The 18,066-nt window shown below is 66.9% G+C and overlaps 1 protein-coding gene across 1 annotated transcript in view; it reads right to left on the bottom strand.

Annotated features, from left to right (window-relative positions):
- Positions 1 to 18,066, bottom strand: part of LOC132808893 (E3 ubiquitin-protein ligase BRE1B-like) — a 40,812-nt gene that overhangs the window by 12,263 nt on the left and 10,483 nt on the right. Inside the window, exon 9 of the mRNA XM_060822308.1 lies at positions 16,676 to 17,247. Coding sequence (XP_060678291.1) covers positions 16,676 to 17,247 — 572 coding nt within the window. The remainder of the gene's footprint in view (positions 1 to 16,675; positions 17,248 to 18,066) is intronic.

The following is an 18,066-nucleotide window of genomic DNA, read 5'->3' as shown; positions in this document are numbered from 1 at the left end:
AGCGCGGCAGAGACAGAGAGGGCGGCAGAGACAGAGAGGGCGGCAGAGACAGAGAGGGCGGCAGGGACAGAGAGCGCGGCAGAGACAGAGAGCGCGGCAGGGACAGAGAGGGCGGCAGGGACAGAGAGCGCGGCAGAGACAGAGAGCGCGGCAGAGACAGAGAGCGCGGCAGAGACAGAGAGGGCGGCAGAGAGAGAGAGGGCGGCAGAGACAGAGAGGGCGGCAGAGAGAGAGAGGGCGGCAGAGAGAGAGAGGGCGGCAGAGACAGAGAGCGCGGCAGAGACAGAGAGGGCGGCAGAGACAGAGAGCGCGGCAGAGACAGAGAGCGCGGCAGAGACAGAGAGCGCGGCAGAGACAGAGAGCGCGGCAGAGACAGAGAGCGCGGCAGAGACAGAGAGCGCGGCAGAGACAGAGAGCGCGGCAGAGACAGAGAGCGCGGCAGAGACAGAGAGCGCGGCAGAGACAGAGAGGGCGGCAGAGACAGAGAGCGCGGCAGAGACAGAGAGAGAGAGGGCGGCAGAGACAGAGAGGGCGGCAGAGAGAGAGAGGGCGGCAGAGAGAGAGAGGGCGGCAGAGAGAGAGAGGGCGGCAGAGAGAGAGAGCGCGGCAGAGAGAGAGAGGGCGGCAGAGACAGAGAGGGCGGCAGAGACAGAGAGGGCGGCAGAGACAGAGAGGGCGGCAGAGACAGAGAGGGCGGCAGAGACAGAGAGGGCGGCAGAGAGAGAGAGGGCGGCAGAGACAGAGAGCGCGGCAGAGAGACAGAGGGCGGCAGAGACAGAGAGCGCGGCAGAGACAGAGAGCGCGGCAGAGACAGAGAGCGCGGCAGAGAGAGAGAGGGCGGCAGAGACAGAGAGAGGGCGGCAGAGACAGAGAGCGCGGCAGAGACAGAGAGGGCGGCAGAGACAGAGAGCGCGGCAGAGACAGAGAGGGCGGCAGAGACAGAGAGGGCGGCAGAGACAGAGAGGGCGGCAGAGACAGAGAGGGCGGCAGAGACAGAGAGCGCGGCAGAGACAGAGAGGGCGGCAGAGACAGAGAGCGCGGCAGAGACAGAGAGCGCGGCAGAGACAGAGAGCGCGGCAGAGACAGAGAGCGCGGCAGAGACAGAGAGCGCGGCAGAGACAGAGAGCGCGGCAGAGACAGAGAGCGCGGCAGAGACAGAGAGCGCGGCAGAGACAGAGAGGGCGGCAGAGACAGAGAGCGCGGCAGAGACAGAGAGGGCGGCAGAGACAGAGAGAGGGCGGCAGAGACAGAGAGGGCGGCAGAGACAGAGAGCGCGGCAGAGAGAGAGCGCGCGGCAGAGACAGAGAGAGGGCGGCAGAGAGAGAGCGCGGCAGAGACAGAGAGCGCGGCAGAGACAGAGAGCGCGGCAGAGAGAGAGAGCGCGGCAGAGACAGAGAGCGCGGCAGAGAGAGACAGAGAGCGCGGCAGAGAGAGACAGAGAGCGCGGCAGAGAGAGACAGAGAGCGCGGCAGAGACAGAGAGCGCGGCAGAGACAGAGAGCGCGGCAGAGACAGAGAGCGCGGCAGAGACAGAGAGCGCGGCAGAGACAGAGAGCGCGGCAGAGACAGAGAGCGCGGCAGAGACAGAGAGGGCGGCAGAGAGAGAGAGCGCGGCAGAGACAGAGAGCGCGGCAGAGACAGAGAGGGCGGCAGAGACAGAGAGCGCGGCAGAGACAGAGAGCGCGGCAGAGAGAGAGAGCGCGGCAGAGAGAGAGAGGGCGGCAGAGACAGAGAGCGCGGCAGAGACAGAGAGCGCGGCAGAGAGAGAGAGGGCGGCAGAGACAGAGAGCGCGGCAGAGACAGAGAGGGCGGCAGAGACAGAGAGGGCGGCAGAGACAGAGAGCGCGGCAGGGACAGAGAGCGCGGCAGAGACAGAGAGCGCGGCAGAGACAGAGAGCGCGGCAGAGAGAGAGAGGGCGGCAGAGACAGAGAGGGCGGCAGAGACAGAGAGGGCGGCAGAGACAGAGAGCGCGGCAGGGACAGAGAGCGCGGCAGAGACAGAGAGCGCGGCAGAGACAGAGAGCGCGGCAGAGACAGAGAGCGCGGCAGAGAGAGAGAGGGCGGCAGAGACAGAGAGGGCGGCAGAGACAGAGAGCGCGGCAGAGACAGAGAGCGCGGCAGAGAGAGAGAGGGCGGCAGGGACAGAGAGCGCGGCAGAGACAGAGAGCGCGGCAGAGAGAGACAGAGAGCGCGGCAGAGACAGAGAGCGCGGCAGAGACAGAGAGGGCGGCAGAGAGAGAGCGCGGCAGAGACAGAGAGCGCGGCAGAGACAGAGAGGGCGGCAGAGAGAGAGCGCGGCAGAGACAGAGAGCGCGGCAGAGACAGAGAGCGCGGCAGAGAGAGACAGAGAGCGCGGCAGAGACAGAGAGCGCGGCAGAGACAGAGAGCGCGGCAGAGACAGAGAGCGCGGCAGAGACAGAGAGCGCGGCAGAGAGAGACAGAGAGCGCGGCAGAGAGAGACAGAGAGCGCGGCAGAGACAGAGAGCGCGGCAGAGACAGAGAGCGCGGCAGAGACAGAGAGCGCGGCAGAGACAGAGAGCGCGGCAGAGACAGAGAGCGCGGCAGAGAGAGAGAGCGCGGCAGAGAGAGAGAGCGCGGCAGAGAGAGAGAGCGCGGCAGAGAGAGAGAGCGCGGCAGAGACAGAGAGGGCGGCAGGGACAGAGAGCGCGGCAGAGACAGAGAGCGCGGCAGAGACAGAGAGCGCGGCAGAGACAGAGAGCGCGGCAGAGACAGAGAGCGCGGCAGAGACAGAGAGGGCGGCAGAGACAGAGAGGGCGGCAGAGACAGAGAGGGCGGCAGAGACAGAGGGCGGCAGAGACAGAGAGCGCGGCAGAGACAGAGAGGGCGGCAGAGACAGAGAGCGCGGCAGAGACAGAGAGCGCGGCAGAGACAGAGAGCGCGGCAGAGACAGAGAGGGCGGCAGAGAGAGAGAGCGCGGCAGAGACAGAGAGGGCGGCAGAGACAGAGAGGGCGGCAGAGACAGAGAGCGCGGCAGAGACAGAGAGGGCGGCAGAGACAGAGAGCGCGGCAGAGACAGAGAGGGCGGCAGAGACAGAGAGCGCGGCAGAGACAGAGAGCGCGGCAGAGACAGAGGGCGGCAGAGACAGAGAGCGCGGCAGAGACAGAGAGGGCGGCAGAGACAGAGAGGGCGGCAGAGACAGAGAGGGCGGCAGAGACAGAGGGCGGCAGAGACAGAGAGCGCGGCAGAGACAGAGAGGGCGGCAGAGACAGAGAGCGCGGCAGAGACAGAGAGCGCGGCAGAGACAGAGAGGCGGCAGAGACAGAGAGGGCGGCAGAGAGAGAGAGCGCGGCAGAGACAGAGAGCGCGGCAGAGACAGAGAGGGCGGCAGGGACAGAGAGGGCGGCAGAGAGAGAGAGCGCGGCAGAGACAGAGAGGGCGGCAGAGACAGAGAGAGCGCGGCAGAGAGAGAGAGCGCGGCAGAGACAGAGAGGGCGGCAGAGACAGAGAGCGCGGCAGAGAGAGAGAGCGCGGCAGAGACAGAGAGCGCGGCAGAGACAGAGAGCGCGGCAGAGAGAGAGAGCGCGGCAGAGAGAGAGAGCGCGGCAGAGACAGAGAGCGCGGCAGAGACAGAGAGCGCGGCAGAGAGAGAGAGCGCGGCAGAGAGAGAGAGCGCGGCAGAGACAGAGAGGGCGGCAGAGACAGAGAGCGCGGCAGAGACAGAGAGCGCGCGGCAGAGACAGAGAGGGCGGCAGAGACAGAGAGGGCGGCAGAGACAGAGAGGGCGGCAGAGACAGAGAGCGCGGCAGAGACAGAGAGCGCGGCAGAGACAGAGAGGGCGGCAGAGACAGAGAGGGCGGCAGAGACAGAGAGGGCGGCAGAGACAGAGAGGGCGGCAGAGACAGAGAGCGCGGCAGAGAGAGAGAGCGCGGCAGAGACAGAGAGCGCGGCAGAGAGAGAGAGGGCGGCAGAGACAGAGAGGGCGGCAGAGACAGAGAGCGCGGCAGAGACAGAGAGGGCGGCAGAGACAGAGAGCGCGGCAGAGACAGAGAGCGCGGCAGAGAGAGAGAGCGCGGCAGAGAGAGAGAGCGCGGCAGAGAGAGAGAGGGCGGCAGAGACAGAGAGGGCGGCAGAGACAGAGAGCGCGGCAGAGACAGAGAGCGCGGCAGAGACAGAGAGCGCGGCAGAGACAGAGAGGGCGGCAGAGACAGAGAGCGCGGCAGAGAGAGAGAGGGCGGCAGAGACAGAGAGGGCGGCAGAGACAGAGAGCGCGGCAGAGACAGAGAGGGCGGCAGAGACAGAGAGCGCGGCAGAGACAGAGAGCGCGGCAGAGACAGAGAGGGCGGCAGAGAGAGAGAGGGCGGCAGAGACAGAGAGCGCGGCAGAGAGAGAGAGGGCGGCAGAGACAGAGAGGGCGGCAGGGACAGAGAGCGCGGCAGAGACAGAGAGCGCGGCAGAGACAGAGAGCGCGGCAGAGACAGAGAGGGCGGCAGAGACAGAGAGGGCGGCAGAGACAGAGAGGGCGGCAGAGACAGAGAGCGCGGCAGAGACAGAGAGCGCGGCAGAGACAGAGAGAGGGCGGCAGAGAGAGAGAGCGCGGCAGAGACAGAGAGCGCGGCAGAGACAGAGAGGGCGGCAGAGACAGAGAGGGCGGCAGAGACAGAGAGCGCGGCAGAGACAGAGAGCGCGGCAGAGACAGAGAGGGCGGCAGAGACAGAGAGCGCGGCAGAGACAGAGAGGGCGGCAGAGAGAGAGAGCGCGGCAGAGACAGAGAGCGCGGCAGAGACAGAGAGCGCGGCAGAGAGAGAGAGCGCGGCAGAGACAGAGAGCGCGGCAGAGACAGAGAGCGCGGCAGAGACAGAGAGCGCGGCAGAGACAGAGAGCGCGGCAGAGAGAGAGAGGGCGGCAGAGACAGAGAGCGCGGCAGAGAGAGAGAGCGCGGCAGAGAGAGAGAGCGCGGCAGAGAGAGAGAGCGCGGCAGAGACAGAGAGCGCGGCAGAGACAGAGAGCGCGGCAGAGACAGAGAGGGCGGCAGAGACAGAGAGGGCGGCAGAGACAGAGAGGGCGGCAGAGACAGAGAGCGCGGCAGAGACAGAGAGCGCGGCAGAGACAGAGAGGGCGGCAGAGACAGAGAGCGCGGCAGAGAGAGAGAGCGCGGCAGAGAGAGAGAGCGCGGCAGAGAGAGAGAGCGCGGCAGAGACAGAGAGCGCGGCAGAGACAGAGAGCGCGGCAGAGACAGAGAGCGCGGCAGAGACAGAGAGCGCGGCAGAGACAGAGAGCGCGGCAGAGACAGAGAGGGCGGCAGAGACAGAGAGCGCGGCAGAGACAGAGAGCGCGGCAGAGACAGAGAGCGCGGCAGAGAGAGAGAGCGCGGCAGAGACAGAGAGCGCGGCAGAGACAGAGAGCGCGGCAGAGACAGAGAGGGCGGCAGAGAGAGAGAGCGCGGCAGAGACAGAGAGCGCGGCAGAGACAGAGAGCGCGGCAGAGACAGAGAGCGCGGCAGAGACAGAGAGCGCGGCAGAGAGAGAGAGCGCGGCAGAGACAGAGAGCGCGGCAGAGACAGAGAGCGCGGCAGAGACAGAGAGCGCGGCAGAGACAGAGAGCGCGGCAGAGACAGAGAGCGCGGCAGAGACAGAGAGGGCGGCAGAGAGAGAGAGCGCGGCAGAGACAGAGAGGGCGGCAGAGAGAGAGAGCGCGGCAGAGACAGAGAGGGCGGCAGAGAGAGAGAGCGCGGCAGAGACAGAGAGCGCGGCAGAGACAGAGAGCGCGGCAGAGACAGAGAGGGCGGCAGAGACAGACAGCGCGGCAGAGACAGAGAGCGCGGCAGAGAGAGAGAGAGGGCGGCAGAGAGAGAGAGCGCGGCAGAGACAGAGAGCGCGGCAGAGACAGAGAGAGCGGCAGAGAGAGAGAGCGCGGCAGAGACAGAGAGGGCGCGGCAGAGAGAGAGAGCGCGGCAGAGACAGAGAGGGCGGCAGAGAGAGAGAGCGCGGCAGAGACACAGAGGGCGGCAGAGAGAGAGAGCGCGGCAGAGACAGAGAGCGCGGCAGAGACAGAGAGCGCGGCAGAGACAGAGAGCGCGGCAGAGACAGAGAGCGCGGCAGAGAGAGAGAGCGCGGCAGAGAGAGAGAGCGCGGCAGAGAGAGAGAGCGCGGCAGAGAGAGAGAGCGCGGCAGAGAGAGAGAGCGCGGCAGAGAGAGAGAGGCGGCAGAGACAGAGAGGGCGGCAGAGACAGAGAGCGCGGCAGAGACAGAGAGCGCGGCAGAGACAGAGAGCGCGGCAGAGAGAGAGAGCGCGGCAGAGACAGAGAGCGCGGCAGAGACAGAGAGCGCGGCAGAGAGAGAGAGGGCGGCAGAGACAGAGAGCGCGGCAGAGACAGAGAGCGCGGCAGAGACAGAGAGCGCGGCAGAGACAGAGAGCGCGGCAGAGAGAGAGAGGGCGCGGCAGAGAGAGAGAGCGCGGCAGAGACAGAGAGCGCGGCAGAGACAGAGAGAGCGGCAGAGAGAGAGAGCGCGGCAGAGACAGAGAGGGCGCGGCAGAGAGAGAGAGCGCGGCAGAGACAGAGAGCGCGGCAGAGAGAGAGAGGGCGGCAGAGACAGAGAGCGCGGCAGAGACAGAGAGCGCGGCAGAGACAGAGAGCGCGGCAGAGACAGAGAGCGCGGCAGAGACAGAGAGCGCGGCAGAGACAGAGAGCGCGGCAGAGACAGAGAGCGCGGCAGAGACAGAGAGCGCGGCAGAGACAGAGAGCGCGGCAGAGACAGAGAGCGCGGCAGAGACAGAGAGGGCGGCAGAGACAGAGAGGGCGGCAGAGACAGAGAGGGCGGCAGAGAGAGAGAGGGCGGCAGAGAGAGAGAGAGGCGGCAGAGAGAGAGAGGGCGGCAGAGAGAGAGAGGGCGGCAGAGACAGAGAGCGCGGCAGAGACAGAGAGCGCGGCAGAGACAGAGAGCGCGGCAGAGACAGAGAGCGCGGCAGAGACAGAGAGCGCGGCAGAGAGAGAGAGGGCGGCAGAGAGAGAGAGGGCGGCAGAGACAGAGAGGGCGGCAGAGACAGAGAGGGCGGCAGAGAGAGAGAGGGCGGCAGAGACAGAGAGGGCGGCAGAGACAGAGAGCGCGGCAGAGAGAGAGAGCGCGGCAGAGAGAGAGAGGGCGGCAGAGACAGAGAGCGCGGCAGAGACAGAGAGCGCGGCAGAGACAGAGAGCGCGGCAGAGACAGAGAGAGCGCGGCAGAGACAGAGAGCGCGGCAGAGACAGAGAGGGCGGCAGAGACAGAGGGCGCGGCAGAGACAGAGGGCGCGGCAGAGACAGAGAGCGCGGCAGAGACAGAGGCGCGGCAGAGACAGAGAGGGCGGCAGAGAGAGAGAGCGCGGCAGAGACAGAGAGGGCGGCAGAGACAGAGAGGGCGGCAGAGACAGAGAGCGCGGCAGAGACAGAGAGCGCGGCAGAGAGAGAGAGGGCGGCAGAGACAGAGAGCGCGGCAGAGAGAGAGAGGGCGGCAGAGACAGAGAGGGCGGCAGAGACAGAGAGCGCGGCAGAGACAGAGAGCGCGGCAGAGACAGAGAGGGCGGCAGAGAGAGAGAGGGCGGCATAGACAGAGAGGGCGGCAGAGACAGAGAGGGCGGCAGAGACAGAGAGGGCGGCAGAGAGAGAGAGCGCGGCAGAGAGAGAGAGCGCGGCAGAGAGAGAGAGGGCGGCAGAGACAGAGAGCGCGGCAGAGAGAGAGAGGGCGGCAGAGACAGAGAGCGCGGCAGAGAGAGAGAGCGCGGCAGAGACAGAGAGCGCGGCAGAGAGAGAGAGCGCGGCAGAGACAGAGAGCGCGGCAGAGACAGAGAGCGCGGCAGAGACAGAGAGCGCGGCAGAGACAGAGAGCGCCGCAGAGACAGAGAGCGCGGCAGAGACAGAGAGCGCGGCAGAGACAGAGAGCGCGGCAGAGACAGAGAGCGCGGCAGAGACAGAGAGCGCGGCAGAGAGAGAGAGGGCGGCAGAGAGAGAGAGCGCGGCAGAGACAGAGAGCGCGGCAGAGAGAGAGAGCGCGGCAGAGACAGAGAGCGCGGCAGAGACAGAGAGCGCGGCAGAGACAGAGAGCGCGGCAGAGAGAGAGAGCGCGGCAGAGACAGAGAGCGCGGCAGAGAGAGAGAGCGCGGCAGAGACAGAGAGCGCGGCAGAGACAGAGAGCGCGGCAGAGACAGAGAGCGCGGCAGAGACAGAGAGCGCCGCAGAGACAGAGAGCGCGGCAGAGACAGAGAGGGCGGCAGAGACAGAGAGGGCGGCAGAGACAGAGAGCGCGGCAGAGAGAGAGAGGGCGGCAGAGACAGAGAGCGCGGCAGAGAGAGAGAGGGCGGCAGAGACAGAGAGCGCGGCAGAGACAGAGAGCGCGGCAGAGACAGAGAGCGCGGCAGAGACAGAGAGCGCCGCAGAGACAGAGAGGGCGGCAGAGAGAGAGAGCGCGGCAGAGACAGAGAGCGCGGCAGAGACAGAGAGGGCGGCAGAGACAGAGAGCGCGGCAGAGACAGAGAGCGCGGCAGAGACAGAGAGCGCCGCAGAGACAGAGAGGGCGGCAGAGACAGAGAGGGCGGCAGAGAGAGAGAGCGCGGCAGAGAGAGAGAGGGCGGCAGAGACAGAGAGGGCGGCAGAGACAGAGAGCGCGGCAGAGACAGAGAGGGCGGCAGAGACAGAGAGGCGCGGCAGAGACAGAGAGCGCGGCAGAGACAGAGAGAGGCGGGCGAGAGAGAGGCGGCAGAGACAGAGAGCGCGGCAGAGACAGAGAGCGCGGCAGAGACAGAGAGAGGGCGGCAGAGACAGAGAGCGCGGCAGAGACAGAGAGCGCGGCAGAGACAGAGAGCGCGGCAGAGACAGAGAGCGCGGCAGAGAGGGCGGCAGAGACAGAGAGCGCGGCAGAGACAGAGAGCGCGGCAGAGACAGAGAGCGCGGCAGAGACAGAGAGCGCGGCAGAGACAGAGAGCGCGGCAGAGACAGAGAGCGCGGCAGAGAGAGAGAGCGCGGCAGAGACAGAGAGCGCGGCAGAGACAGAGAGCGCGGCAGAGACAGAGAGGGCGGCAGAGACAGAGAGCGCGGCAGAGACAGAGGGCGCGGCAGAGACAGAGGGCGCGGCAGAGACAGAGGGCGCGGCAGAGAGAGAGGGCGCGGCAGAGACAGAGAGCGCGGCAGAGACAGAGAGCGCGGCAGAGACAGAGAGCGCGGCAGAGACAGAGAGCGCGGCAGAGACAGAGAGCGCGGCAGAGAGAGAGGGCGCGGCAGAGAGAGAGAGGGCGCGGCAGAGACAGAGAGCGCGGCAGAGACAGAGAGCGCGGCAGAGACAGAGAGGGCGGCAGAGAGAGAGAGCGCGGCAGAGACAGAGAGGGCGGCAGAGACAGAGAGGGCGGCAGAGACAGAGAGCGCGGCAGAGAGAGAGAGGCGGCAGAGACAGAGAGGGCGGCAGAGAGAGAGAGCGCGGCAGAGACAGAGAGGGCGGCAGAGACAGAGAGGGCGGCAGAGACAGAGAGGGCGGCAGAGACAGAGAGCGCGGCAGAGACAGAGAGCGCGGCAGAGACAGAGAGCGCGGCAGAGACAGAGAGCGCGGCAGAGACAGAGAGCGCGGCAGAGACAGAGAGCGCGGCAGAGACAGAGAGCGCGGCAGAGACAGAGAGCGCGGCAGAGACAGAGAGCGCGGCAGAGACAGAGGGCGCGGCAGAGACAGAGGGCGCGGCAGAGAGAGAGGGCGCGGCAGAGACAGAGAGCGCGGCAGAGACAGAGAGCGCGGCAGAGAGAGAGAGCGCGGCAGAGAGAGAGAGCGCGGCAGAGACAGAGAGCGCGGCAGAGACAGAGAGCGCGGCAGAGACAGAGAGCGCGGCAGAGACAGAGAGCGCGGCAGAGACAGAGAGCGCGGCAGAGACAGAGAGCGCGGCAGAGACAGAGAGCGCGGCAGAGAGAGAGAGGGCGGCAGAGACAGAGAGCGCGGCAGAGAGAGAGAGCGCGGCAGAGACAGAGAGCGCGGCAGAGACAGAGAGAGCGCGGCAGAGAGAGAGAGCGCGGCAGAGACAGAGAGAGCGCGGCAGAGAGAGAGAGCGCGGCAGAGACAGAGAGCGCGGCAGAGACAGAGAGCGCGGCAGAGACAGAGAGCGCGGCAGAGACAGAGAGCGCGGCAGAGACAGAGAGCGCGGCAGAGAGAGAGAGCGCGGCAGAGACAGAGAGGGCGGCAGAGACAGAGAGCGCGGCAGAGACAGAGAGGGCGGCAGAGACAGAGCGCGCGGCAGAGACAGAGAGGGCGGCAGAGACAGAGAGGGCGGCAGGGACAGAGAGGGCGGCAGAGACAGAGAGCGCGGCAGAGACAGAGAGGGCGGCAGAGACAGAGAGGGCGGCAGAGACAGAGAGCGCGGCAGAGACAGAGAGCGCGGCAGAGACAGAGAGCGCGGCAGAGAGAGAGAGCGCGGCAGAGACAGAGAGCGCGGCAGAGAGAGAGAGCGCGGCAGAGAGAGAGAGCGCGGCAGAGACAGAGAGGGCGGCAGAGACAGAGAGGGCGGCAGGGACAGAGAGGGCGGCAGGGACAGAGAGGGCGGCAGAGACAGAGAGCGCGGCAGGGACAGAGAGCGCGGCAGAGACAGAGAGGGCGGCAGGGACAGAGAGGGCGGCAGAGACAGAGAGGGCGGCAGAGACAGAGAGCGCGGCAGAGACAGAGAGGGCGGCAGAGACAGAGAGCGCGGCAGAGAGAGAGAGCGCGGCAGAGACAGAGAGGGCGGCAGAGACAGAGAGGGCGGCAGAGACAGAGAGCGCGGCAGAGACAGAGAGCGCGGCAGAGAGAGAGAGCGCGGCAGAGAGAGAGAGCGCGGCAGAGACAGAGAGGGCGGCAGGGACAGAGAGGGCGGCAGGGACAGAGAGGGCGGCAGAGACAGAGAGGGCGGCAGAGACAGAGAGGGCGGCAGAGACAGAGAGGGCGGCAGAGAGAGAGAGCGCGGCAGAGAGAGAGAGCGCGGCAGAGACAGAGAGCGCGGCAGAGACAGAGAGCGCGGCAGAGAGAGAGAGCGCGGCAGAGACAGAGAGGGCGGCAGAGACAGAGAGCGCGGCAGAGACAGAGAGGGCGGCAGAGACAGAGAGCGCGGCAGAGACAGAGAGCGCGGCAGAGACAGAGAGCGCGGCAGAGAGAGAGAGCGCGGCAGAGAGAGAGAGCGCGGCAGAGACAGAGAGGGCGGCAGAGACAGAGAGCGCGGCAGAGAGAGAGAGGGCGGCAGAGAGAGAGAGCGCGGCAGAGACAGAGAGAGCGCGGCAGAGAGAGAGAGCGCGGCAGAGACAGAGAGAGGGCGGCAGAGACAGAGAGGGCGGCAGAGACAGAGAGGGCGGCAGAGACAGAGAGGGCGGCAGAGACAGAGAGGGCGGCAGAGAGAGAGAGCGCGGCAGAGACAGAGAGGGCGGCAGAGACAGAGAGCGCGGCAGAGACAGAGAGCGCGGCAGAGACAGAGAGGGCGGCAGGGACAGAGAGGGCGGCAGGGACAGAGAGGGCGGCAGAGACAGAGAGGGCGGCAGAGACAGAGAGGGCGGCAGAGACAGAGAGGGCGGCAGAGAGAGAGAGCGCGGCAGAGAGAGAGAGCGCGGCAGAGACAGAGAGCGCGGCAGAGACAGAGAGCGCGGCAGAGAGAGAGAGCGCGGCAGAGACAGAGAGGGCGGCAGAGACAGAGAGCGCGGCAGAGACAGAGAGGGCGGCAGAGACAGAGAGCGCGGCAGAGACAGAGAGCGCGGCAGAGACAGAGAGCGCGGCAGAGAGAGAGAGCGCGGCAGAGAGAGAGAGCGCGGCAGAGACAGAGAGGGCGGCAGAGACAGAGAGCGCGGCAGAGAGAGAGAGGGCGGCAGAGAGAGAGAGCGCGGCAGAGACAGAGAGAGCGCGGCAGAGAGAGAGAGCGCGGCAGAGACAGAGAGAGGGCGGCAGAGACAGAGAGGGCGGCAGAGACAGAGAGGGCGGCAGAGACAGAGAGGGCGGCAGAGACAGAGAGGGCGGCAGAGAGAGAGAGGGCGGCAGAGACAGAGAGGGCGGCAGAGACAGAGAGCGCGGCAGAGACAGAGAGCGCGGCAGAGACAGAGAGCGCGGCAGAGACAGAGAGCGCGGCAGGGACAGAGAGGGCGGCAGAGAGAGAGAGCGCGGCAGAGAGAGAGAGCGCGGCAGAGACAGAGAGGGCGGCAGAGACAGAGAGGGCGGCAGAGACAGAGAGCGCGGCAGAGACAGAGAGCGCGGCAGAGAGAGAGAGGGCGGCAGAGAGAGAGAGGGCGGCAGAGAGAGAGAGCGCGGCAGAGAGAGAGAGCGCGGCAGAGACAGAGAGCGCGGCAGAGACAGAGAGCGCGGCAGAGACAGAGAGGGCGGCAGAGAGAGAGAGCGCGGCAGAGACAGAGAGCGCGGCAGAGACAGAGAGCGCGGCAGAGACAGAGAGCGCGGCAGAGACAGAGAGCGCGGCAGAGACAGAGAGCGCGGCAGAGAGAGAGAGGGCGGCAGAGACAGAGAGGGCGGCAGAGAGAGAGAGGGCGGCAGAGACAGAGAGGGCGGCAGAGACAGAGAGGGCGGCAGAGACAGAGAGGGCGGCAGAGACAGAGAGCGCGGCCGAGACAGAGAGCGCGGCAGAGACAGAGAGCGCGGCAGAGAGAGAGAGCGCGGCAGAGAGAGAGAGAGGGCGGCAGAGACAGAGAGCGCGGCAGAGACAGAGAGGGCGGCAGAGACAGAGAGCGCGGCAGAGAGAGAGAGCGCGGCAGAGAGAGAGAGAGGGCGGCAGAGACAGAGAGCGCGGCAGAGACAGAGAGCGCGGCAGAGACAGAGAGCGCGGCAGAGACAGAGAGCGCGGCAGAGACAGAGAGGGCGGCAGAGACAGAGAGCGCGGCAGAGACAGAGAGCGCGGCAGAGACAGAGAGCGCGGCAGAGAGAGAGAGGGCGGCAGAGAGAGAGAGGGCGGCAGAGACAGAGAGGGCGGCAGAGACAGAGAGCGCGGCAGAGACAGAGAGGGCGGCAGAGACAGAGAGCGCGGCAGAGACAGAGAGCGCGGCAGAGACAGAGAGGGCGGCAGAGACAGAGAGCGCGGCAGAGAGAGAGAGGGCGGCAGAGACAGAGAGGGCGGCAGAGACAGAGAGCGCGGCAGAGACAGAGAGGGCGGCAGAGACAGAGAGGGCGGCAGAGACAGAGAGGGCGGCAGAGACAGAGAGCGCGGCAGAGACAGAGAGCGCGGCAGAGACAGAGAGCGCGGCAGAGACAGAGAGCGCGGCAGAGACAGAGAGCGCGGCAGAGACAGAGAGGGCGGCAGAGACAGAGAGCGCGGCAGAGACAGAGAGCGCGGCAGAGAGAGAGAGCGCGGCAGAGACAGAGAGGGCGGCAGAGACAGAGAGGGCAGCAGAGACAGAGAGCGCGGCAGAGACAGAGAGCGCGGCAGAGACAGAGAGCGCGGCAGAGACAGAGAGCGCGGCAGAGACAGAGAGCGCGGCAGAGACAGAGAGGGCGGCAGAGACAGAGAGGGCAGCAGAGACAGAGAGCGCGGCAGAGACAGAGAGCGCGGCAGAGACAGAGAGGGCGGCAGAGAGAGAGAGCGCGGCAGAGACAGAGAGGGCGGCAGAGAGAGAGAGAGACAGAGAGAGAGAGGGGCGGCAGAGACAGAGAGCGCGGCAGAGAGAGAGAGCGCGGCAGAGACAGAGAGGGCGGCAGAGACAGAGAGAGCGCGGCAGAGAGAGAGAGCGCGGCAGAGACAGAGAGCGCGGCAGAGAGAGAGAGAGACAGAGAGAGAGAGAGGCGGCAGAGACAGAGAGGGCGGCAGAGAGAGAGGGCGGCAGAGACAGAGAGCGCGGCAGAGACAGAGAGCGCGGCAGAGACAGAGAGGGCGGCAGAGAGAGAGAGCGCGGCAGAGACAGAGAGGGCGGCAGAGAGAGAGAGAGACAGAGAGAGAGAGGGCGGCAGAGACAGAGAGCGCGGCAGAGAGAGAGAGCGCGGCAGAGACAGAGAGGGCGGCAGAGACAGAGAGAGCGCGGCAGAGAGAGAGAGCGCGGCAGAGACAGAGAGCGCGGCAGAGAGAGAGAGAGACAGAGAGAGAGAGGGCGGCAGAGACAGAGAGGGCGGCAGAGAGAGAGGGCGGCAGGGACAGAGAGGGCGGCAGAGACAGAGAGGGCGGCAGAGACAGAGAGGGCGGCAGAGACAGAGAGCGCGGCAGAGACAGAGAGGGCGGCAGAGACAGAGAGCGCGGCAGAGACAGAGAGCGCGGCAGAGAGAGAGAGGGCGGCAGAGACAGAGAGGGCGGCAGAGAGAGAGAGCGCGGCAGAGACAGAGAGGGCGGCAGAGAGAGAGAGGGCGGCAGAGAGAGAGAGCGCGGCAGAGACAGAGAGAGGGGCAGAGACAGAGAGGGCGGCAGAGACAGAGAGAGGGCGGCAGAGACAGAGAGGGCGGCAGAGAGAGAGAGCGCGGCAGAGACAGAGAGCGCGGCAGGGACAGAGAGCGCGGCAGAGAGAGAGAGGGCGGCAGAGACAGAGAGCGCGGCAGAGACAGAGAGGGCGGCAGAGACAGAGAGGGCGGCAGAGACAGAGAGAGGGCGGCAGAGACAGAGAGCGCGGCAGAGACAGAGAGAGGGCGGCAGAGACAGAGAGCGCGGCAGAGAGAGAGAGCGCGGCAGAGACAGAGAGCGCGGCAGAGAGAGAGAGCGCGGCAGAGACAGAGAGCGCGGCAGAGAGAGAGAGGGCGGCAGAGACAGAGAGGGCGGCAGAGACAGAGAGCGCGGCAGAGACAGAGAGAGGGCGGCAGAGACAGAGAGCGCGGCAGAGACAGAGAGGGCGGCAGAGACAGAGAGGGCGGCAGAGACAGAGAGCGCGGCAGAGACAGAGAGGGCGGCAGAGACAGAGAGCGCGGCAGGGACAGAGAGGGCGGCAGAGACAGAGAGCGCGGCAGAGACAGAGAGCGCGGCAGAGACAGAGAGCGCGGCAGAGACAGAGAGCGCGGCAGAGAGAGAGAGAGCGCGACAGAGAGAGAGAGGGCGGCAGAGACAGAGAGCGCGGCAGAGACAGAGAGCGCGGCAGAGACAGAGAGCGCGGCAGAGACAGAGAGGGCGGCAGAGACAGAGAGCGCGGCAGAGACAGAGAGCGCGGCAGAGACAGAGAGCGCGGCAGAGACAGAGAGCGCGGCAGAGACAGAGAGCGCGGCAGAGACAGAGAGCGCGGCAGAGACAGAGAGCGCGGCAGAGAGAGAGAGAGGGCGGCAGAGACAGAGAGGGCGGCAGAGACAGAGAGCGCGGCAGAGACAGAGAGCGCGGCAGAGAGAGAGAGCGCGGCAGAGAGAGAGAGCGCGGCAGGGACAGAGAGCGCGGCAGAGACAGAGAGGGCGGCAGAGACAGAGAGCGCGGCAGAGACAGAGAGCGCGGCAGAGACAGAGAGCGCGGCAGGGACAGAGAGCGCGGCAGAGACAGAGAGCGCGGCAGAGACAGAGAGCGCGGCAGAGACAGAGAGCGCGGCAGAGACAGAGAGGGCGGCAGAGAGAGAGAGCGCGGCAGAGACAGAGAGGGCGGCAGAGACAGAGAGCGCGGCAGAGACAGAGAGCGCGGCAGAGACAGAGAGGGCGGCAGGGACAGAGAGCGCGGCAGAGACAGAGAGCGCGGCAGAGACAGAGAGGGCGGCAGAGAGAGAGAGCGCGGCAGAGACAGAGAGGGCGGCAGAGAGAGAGAGGGCGGCAGAGAGAGAGAGGGCGGCAGAGAGAGAGAGGGCGGCAGAGACAGAGAGCGCGGCAGAGACAGAGAGCGCGGCAGAGAGAGAGAGCGCGGCAGAGACAGAGAGAGAGCGTGGCAGAGACAGAGAGGGCGGCAGAGACAGAGAGCGCGGCAGAGACAGAGAGCGCGGCAGAGAGAGAGAGCGCGGCAGAGACAGAGAGCGCGGCAGAGAGAGAGAGCGCGGCAGAGACAGAGAGGGCGGCAGAGAGAGAGAGCGCGGCAGAGACAGAGAGAGCGCGGCAGAGAGAGAGAGCGCGGCAGAGAGAGAGAGGGCGGCAGAGAGAGAGAGGGCGGCAGAGACAGAGAGCGCGGCAGAGACAGAGAGCGCGGCAGAGACAGAGAGCGCGGCAGAGACAGAGAGCGCGGCAGAGACAGAGAGAGCGCGGCAGAGACAGAGAGAGCGCAGCAGAGAGAGAGAGCGCGGCAGAGACAGAGAGAGCGCAGCAGAGAGAGAGAGCGCGGCAGAGACAGAGAGCGCGGCAGAGACAGAGAGGGCGGCAGAGACAGAGAGCGCGGCAGAGAGAGAGAGCGCGGCAGAGACAGAGAGAGCGCGGCAGAGACAGAGAGAGCGCAGCAGAGAGAGAGAGCGCGGCAGAGACAGAGAGAGCGCAGCAGAGAGAGAGAGTGCGGCAGAGACAGAGAGGGCGGCAGAGAGAGAGAGCGCGGCAGAGAGAGAGAGCGCGGCAGAGAGAGAGAGTGCGGCAGAGACAGAGAGCGCGGCAGAGAGAGAGAGCGCGGCAGAGAGAGAGAGCGCGGCAGAGAGAGAGAGCGCGGCAGAGAGAGAGAGCGTGGCAGAGACAGAGAGGGCGGCAGAGAGAGAGAGCGCGGCAGAGAGAGAGAGCGCGGCAGAGAGAGAGAGCGCGGCAGAGAGAGAGAGCGCGGCAGAGACAGAGAGAGCGCAGCAGAGAGAGAGAGCGCGGCAGAGAGAGAGCGCGGCAGAGAGAGTGACAGAGAGAAAGCGCGACAAGAGAGTGAGTGTGACAGAGAGAGTGTGACAGAGTGAGTGTGACAGAGACTCACTTCAGCTCCACTTTGAGCTGCTTGAGAACGTCGGAGTCCTTTTTCTTGCTGTCGTCTGCCTTGGACCTCTCCTTCTCCTTGTCCTTGTCCTTGTCCTTGTCCTTGTCCCGTTCCTTGTCCCGATCGCGGTCCCTGTCCCGATCGCGGTCTCGCTCCCTTTCCCGTTCCCGGTCTCGGTCCCGCTCCCTCTCCCTGTCTCGGTCGCGGTCTCGCTCCCTTTCCCGTTCGGGCTCCCTGTCCCGCTCTCGCTCCTTGGCTTTGGGTTTGTCGGAGTCTCTCCGGAGCAGGGCCGGAGCCTCCTCCTCCTTGCTGTCTGCCGGCTCCTTCTCCTCTTTCTCCTTCTTGATGGTGACGGTGACGGTGGCCGGTTGGGCAGAGACACTCTCCTTGGGCTCCTTCTTCACCTCGCTCCCCGGGTCCTCTTCCTTGATCTCCTCGGCTGAGCCGGGGGCTGTGGCGGAGGTGGCGGTGCTGGCGCTGGGGCCGGTGGTGGGGCCAGGGTGGCTGCTGGAGGCGGCCGGTGAACCCGAGGTGCCGGCAGGGGCCTGACTGGGGTAACACTGCATCCGGGCCTGGAACACACACACACACACACCCACGCGGGCAGGCGGCTCAGGGTGGGTGGGAGAGTGAGCAAACCGCAGCCCCACCGCACCGACACCGCCCACACCGACCCAGCCAGCCCAGCACCACCCTCGCACCGATACGGCCACTCCCCGGCACCACCCTGACCGACATAATCATCACCGACACCAACCCCGTGGGAGCACCGCCCCCGGGGGTGGGTCAGCGCCGAGGGAGCCCCGCACTGTGGAGGGTCAGCGCCGAGGGAGTCCCGCACTGTGGGAGGGTCAGCGCCGAGGGAGTCCCGCACTGTGGGAGGGTCAGCGCCGAGGGAGTCCCGCACTGTGGGAGGGTCAGCGCCGAGGGAGTCCCGCACTGTGGGAGGGTCAGCGCCGAGGGAGCCCCGCACTGTGGGAGGGTCAGCGCCGAGGGAGCCCCGCACTGTGGGAGGGTCAGCGCCGAGGGAGCCCCGCACTGTGGGAGGGTCAGCGCCGAGGGAGCCCCGCACTGTGGGAGGGTCAGCGCCGAGGGAGCCCCGCACTGTGGGAGGGTCAGCGCCGAGGGAGCCCCGCACTGTGGGAGGGTCAGCGCCGAGGGAGCCCCGCACTGTGGGAGGGTCAGCGCCGAGGGAGCCCCGCACTGTGGGAGGGTCAGCGCCGAGGGAGCCCCGCACTGTGGGAGGGTCAGCGCCGAGGGAGCCCCGCACTGTGGGAGGGTCAGCGCCGAGGGAGCCCCGCACTGTGGGAGGGTCAGCGCCGAGGGAGCCCCGCACTGTGGGAGGGTCAGCGCCGAGGGAGCCCCGCACTGTGGGAGGGTCAGCGCCGAGG

Source organism: Hemiscyllium ocellatum (genome assembly GCF_020745735.1).
Source record: "Hemiscyllium ocellatum isolate sHemOce1 chromosome 41 unlocalized genomic scaffold, sHemOce1.pat.X.cur. SUPER_41_unloc_9, whole genome shotgun sequence".
Classification (NCBI taxonomy): domain Eukaryota; kingdom Metazoa; phylum Chordata; class Chondrichthyes; order Orectolobiformes; family Hemiscylliidae; genus Hemiscyllium; species Hemiscyllium ocellatum.
This window is presented reverse-complemented; position numbering and strand designations above follow the sequence as displayed.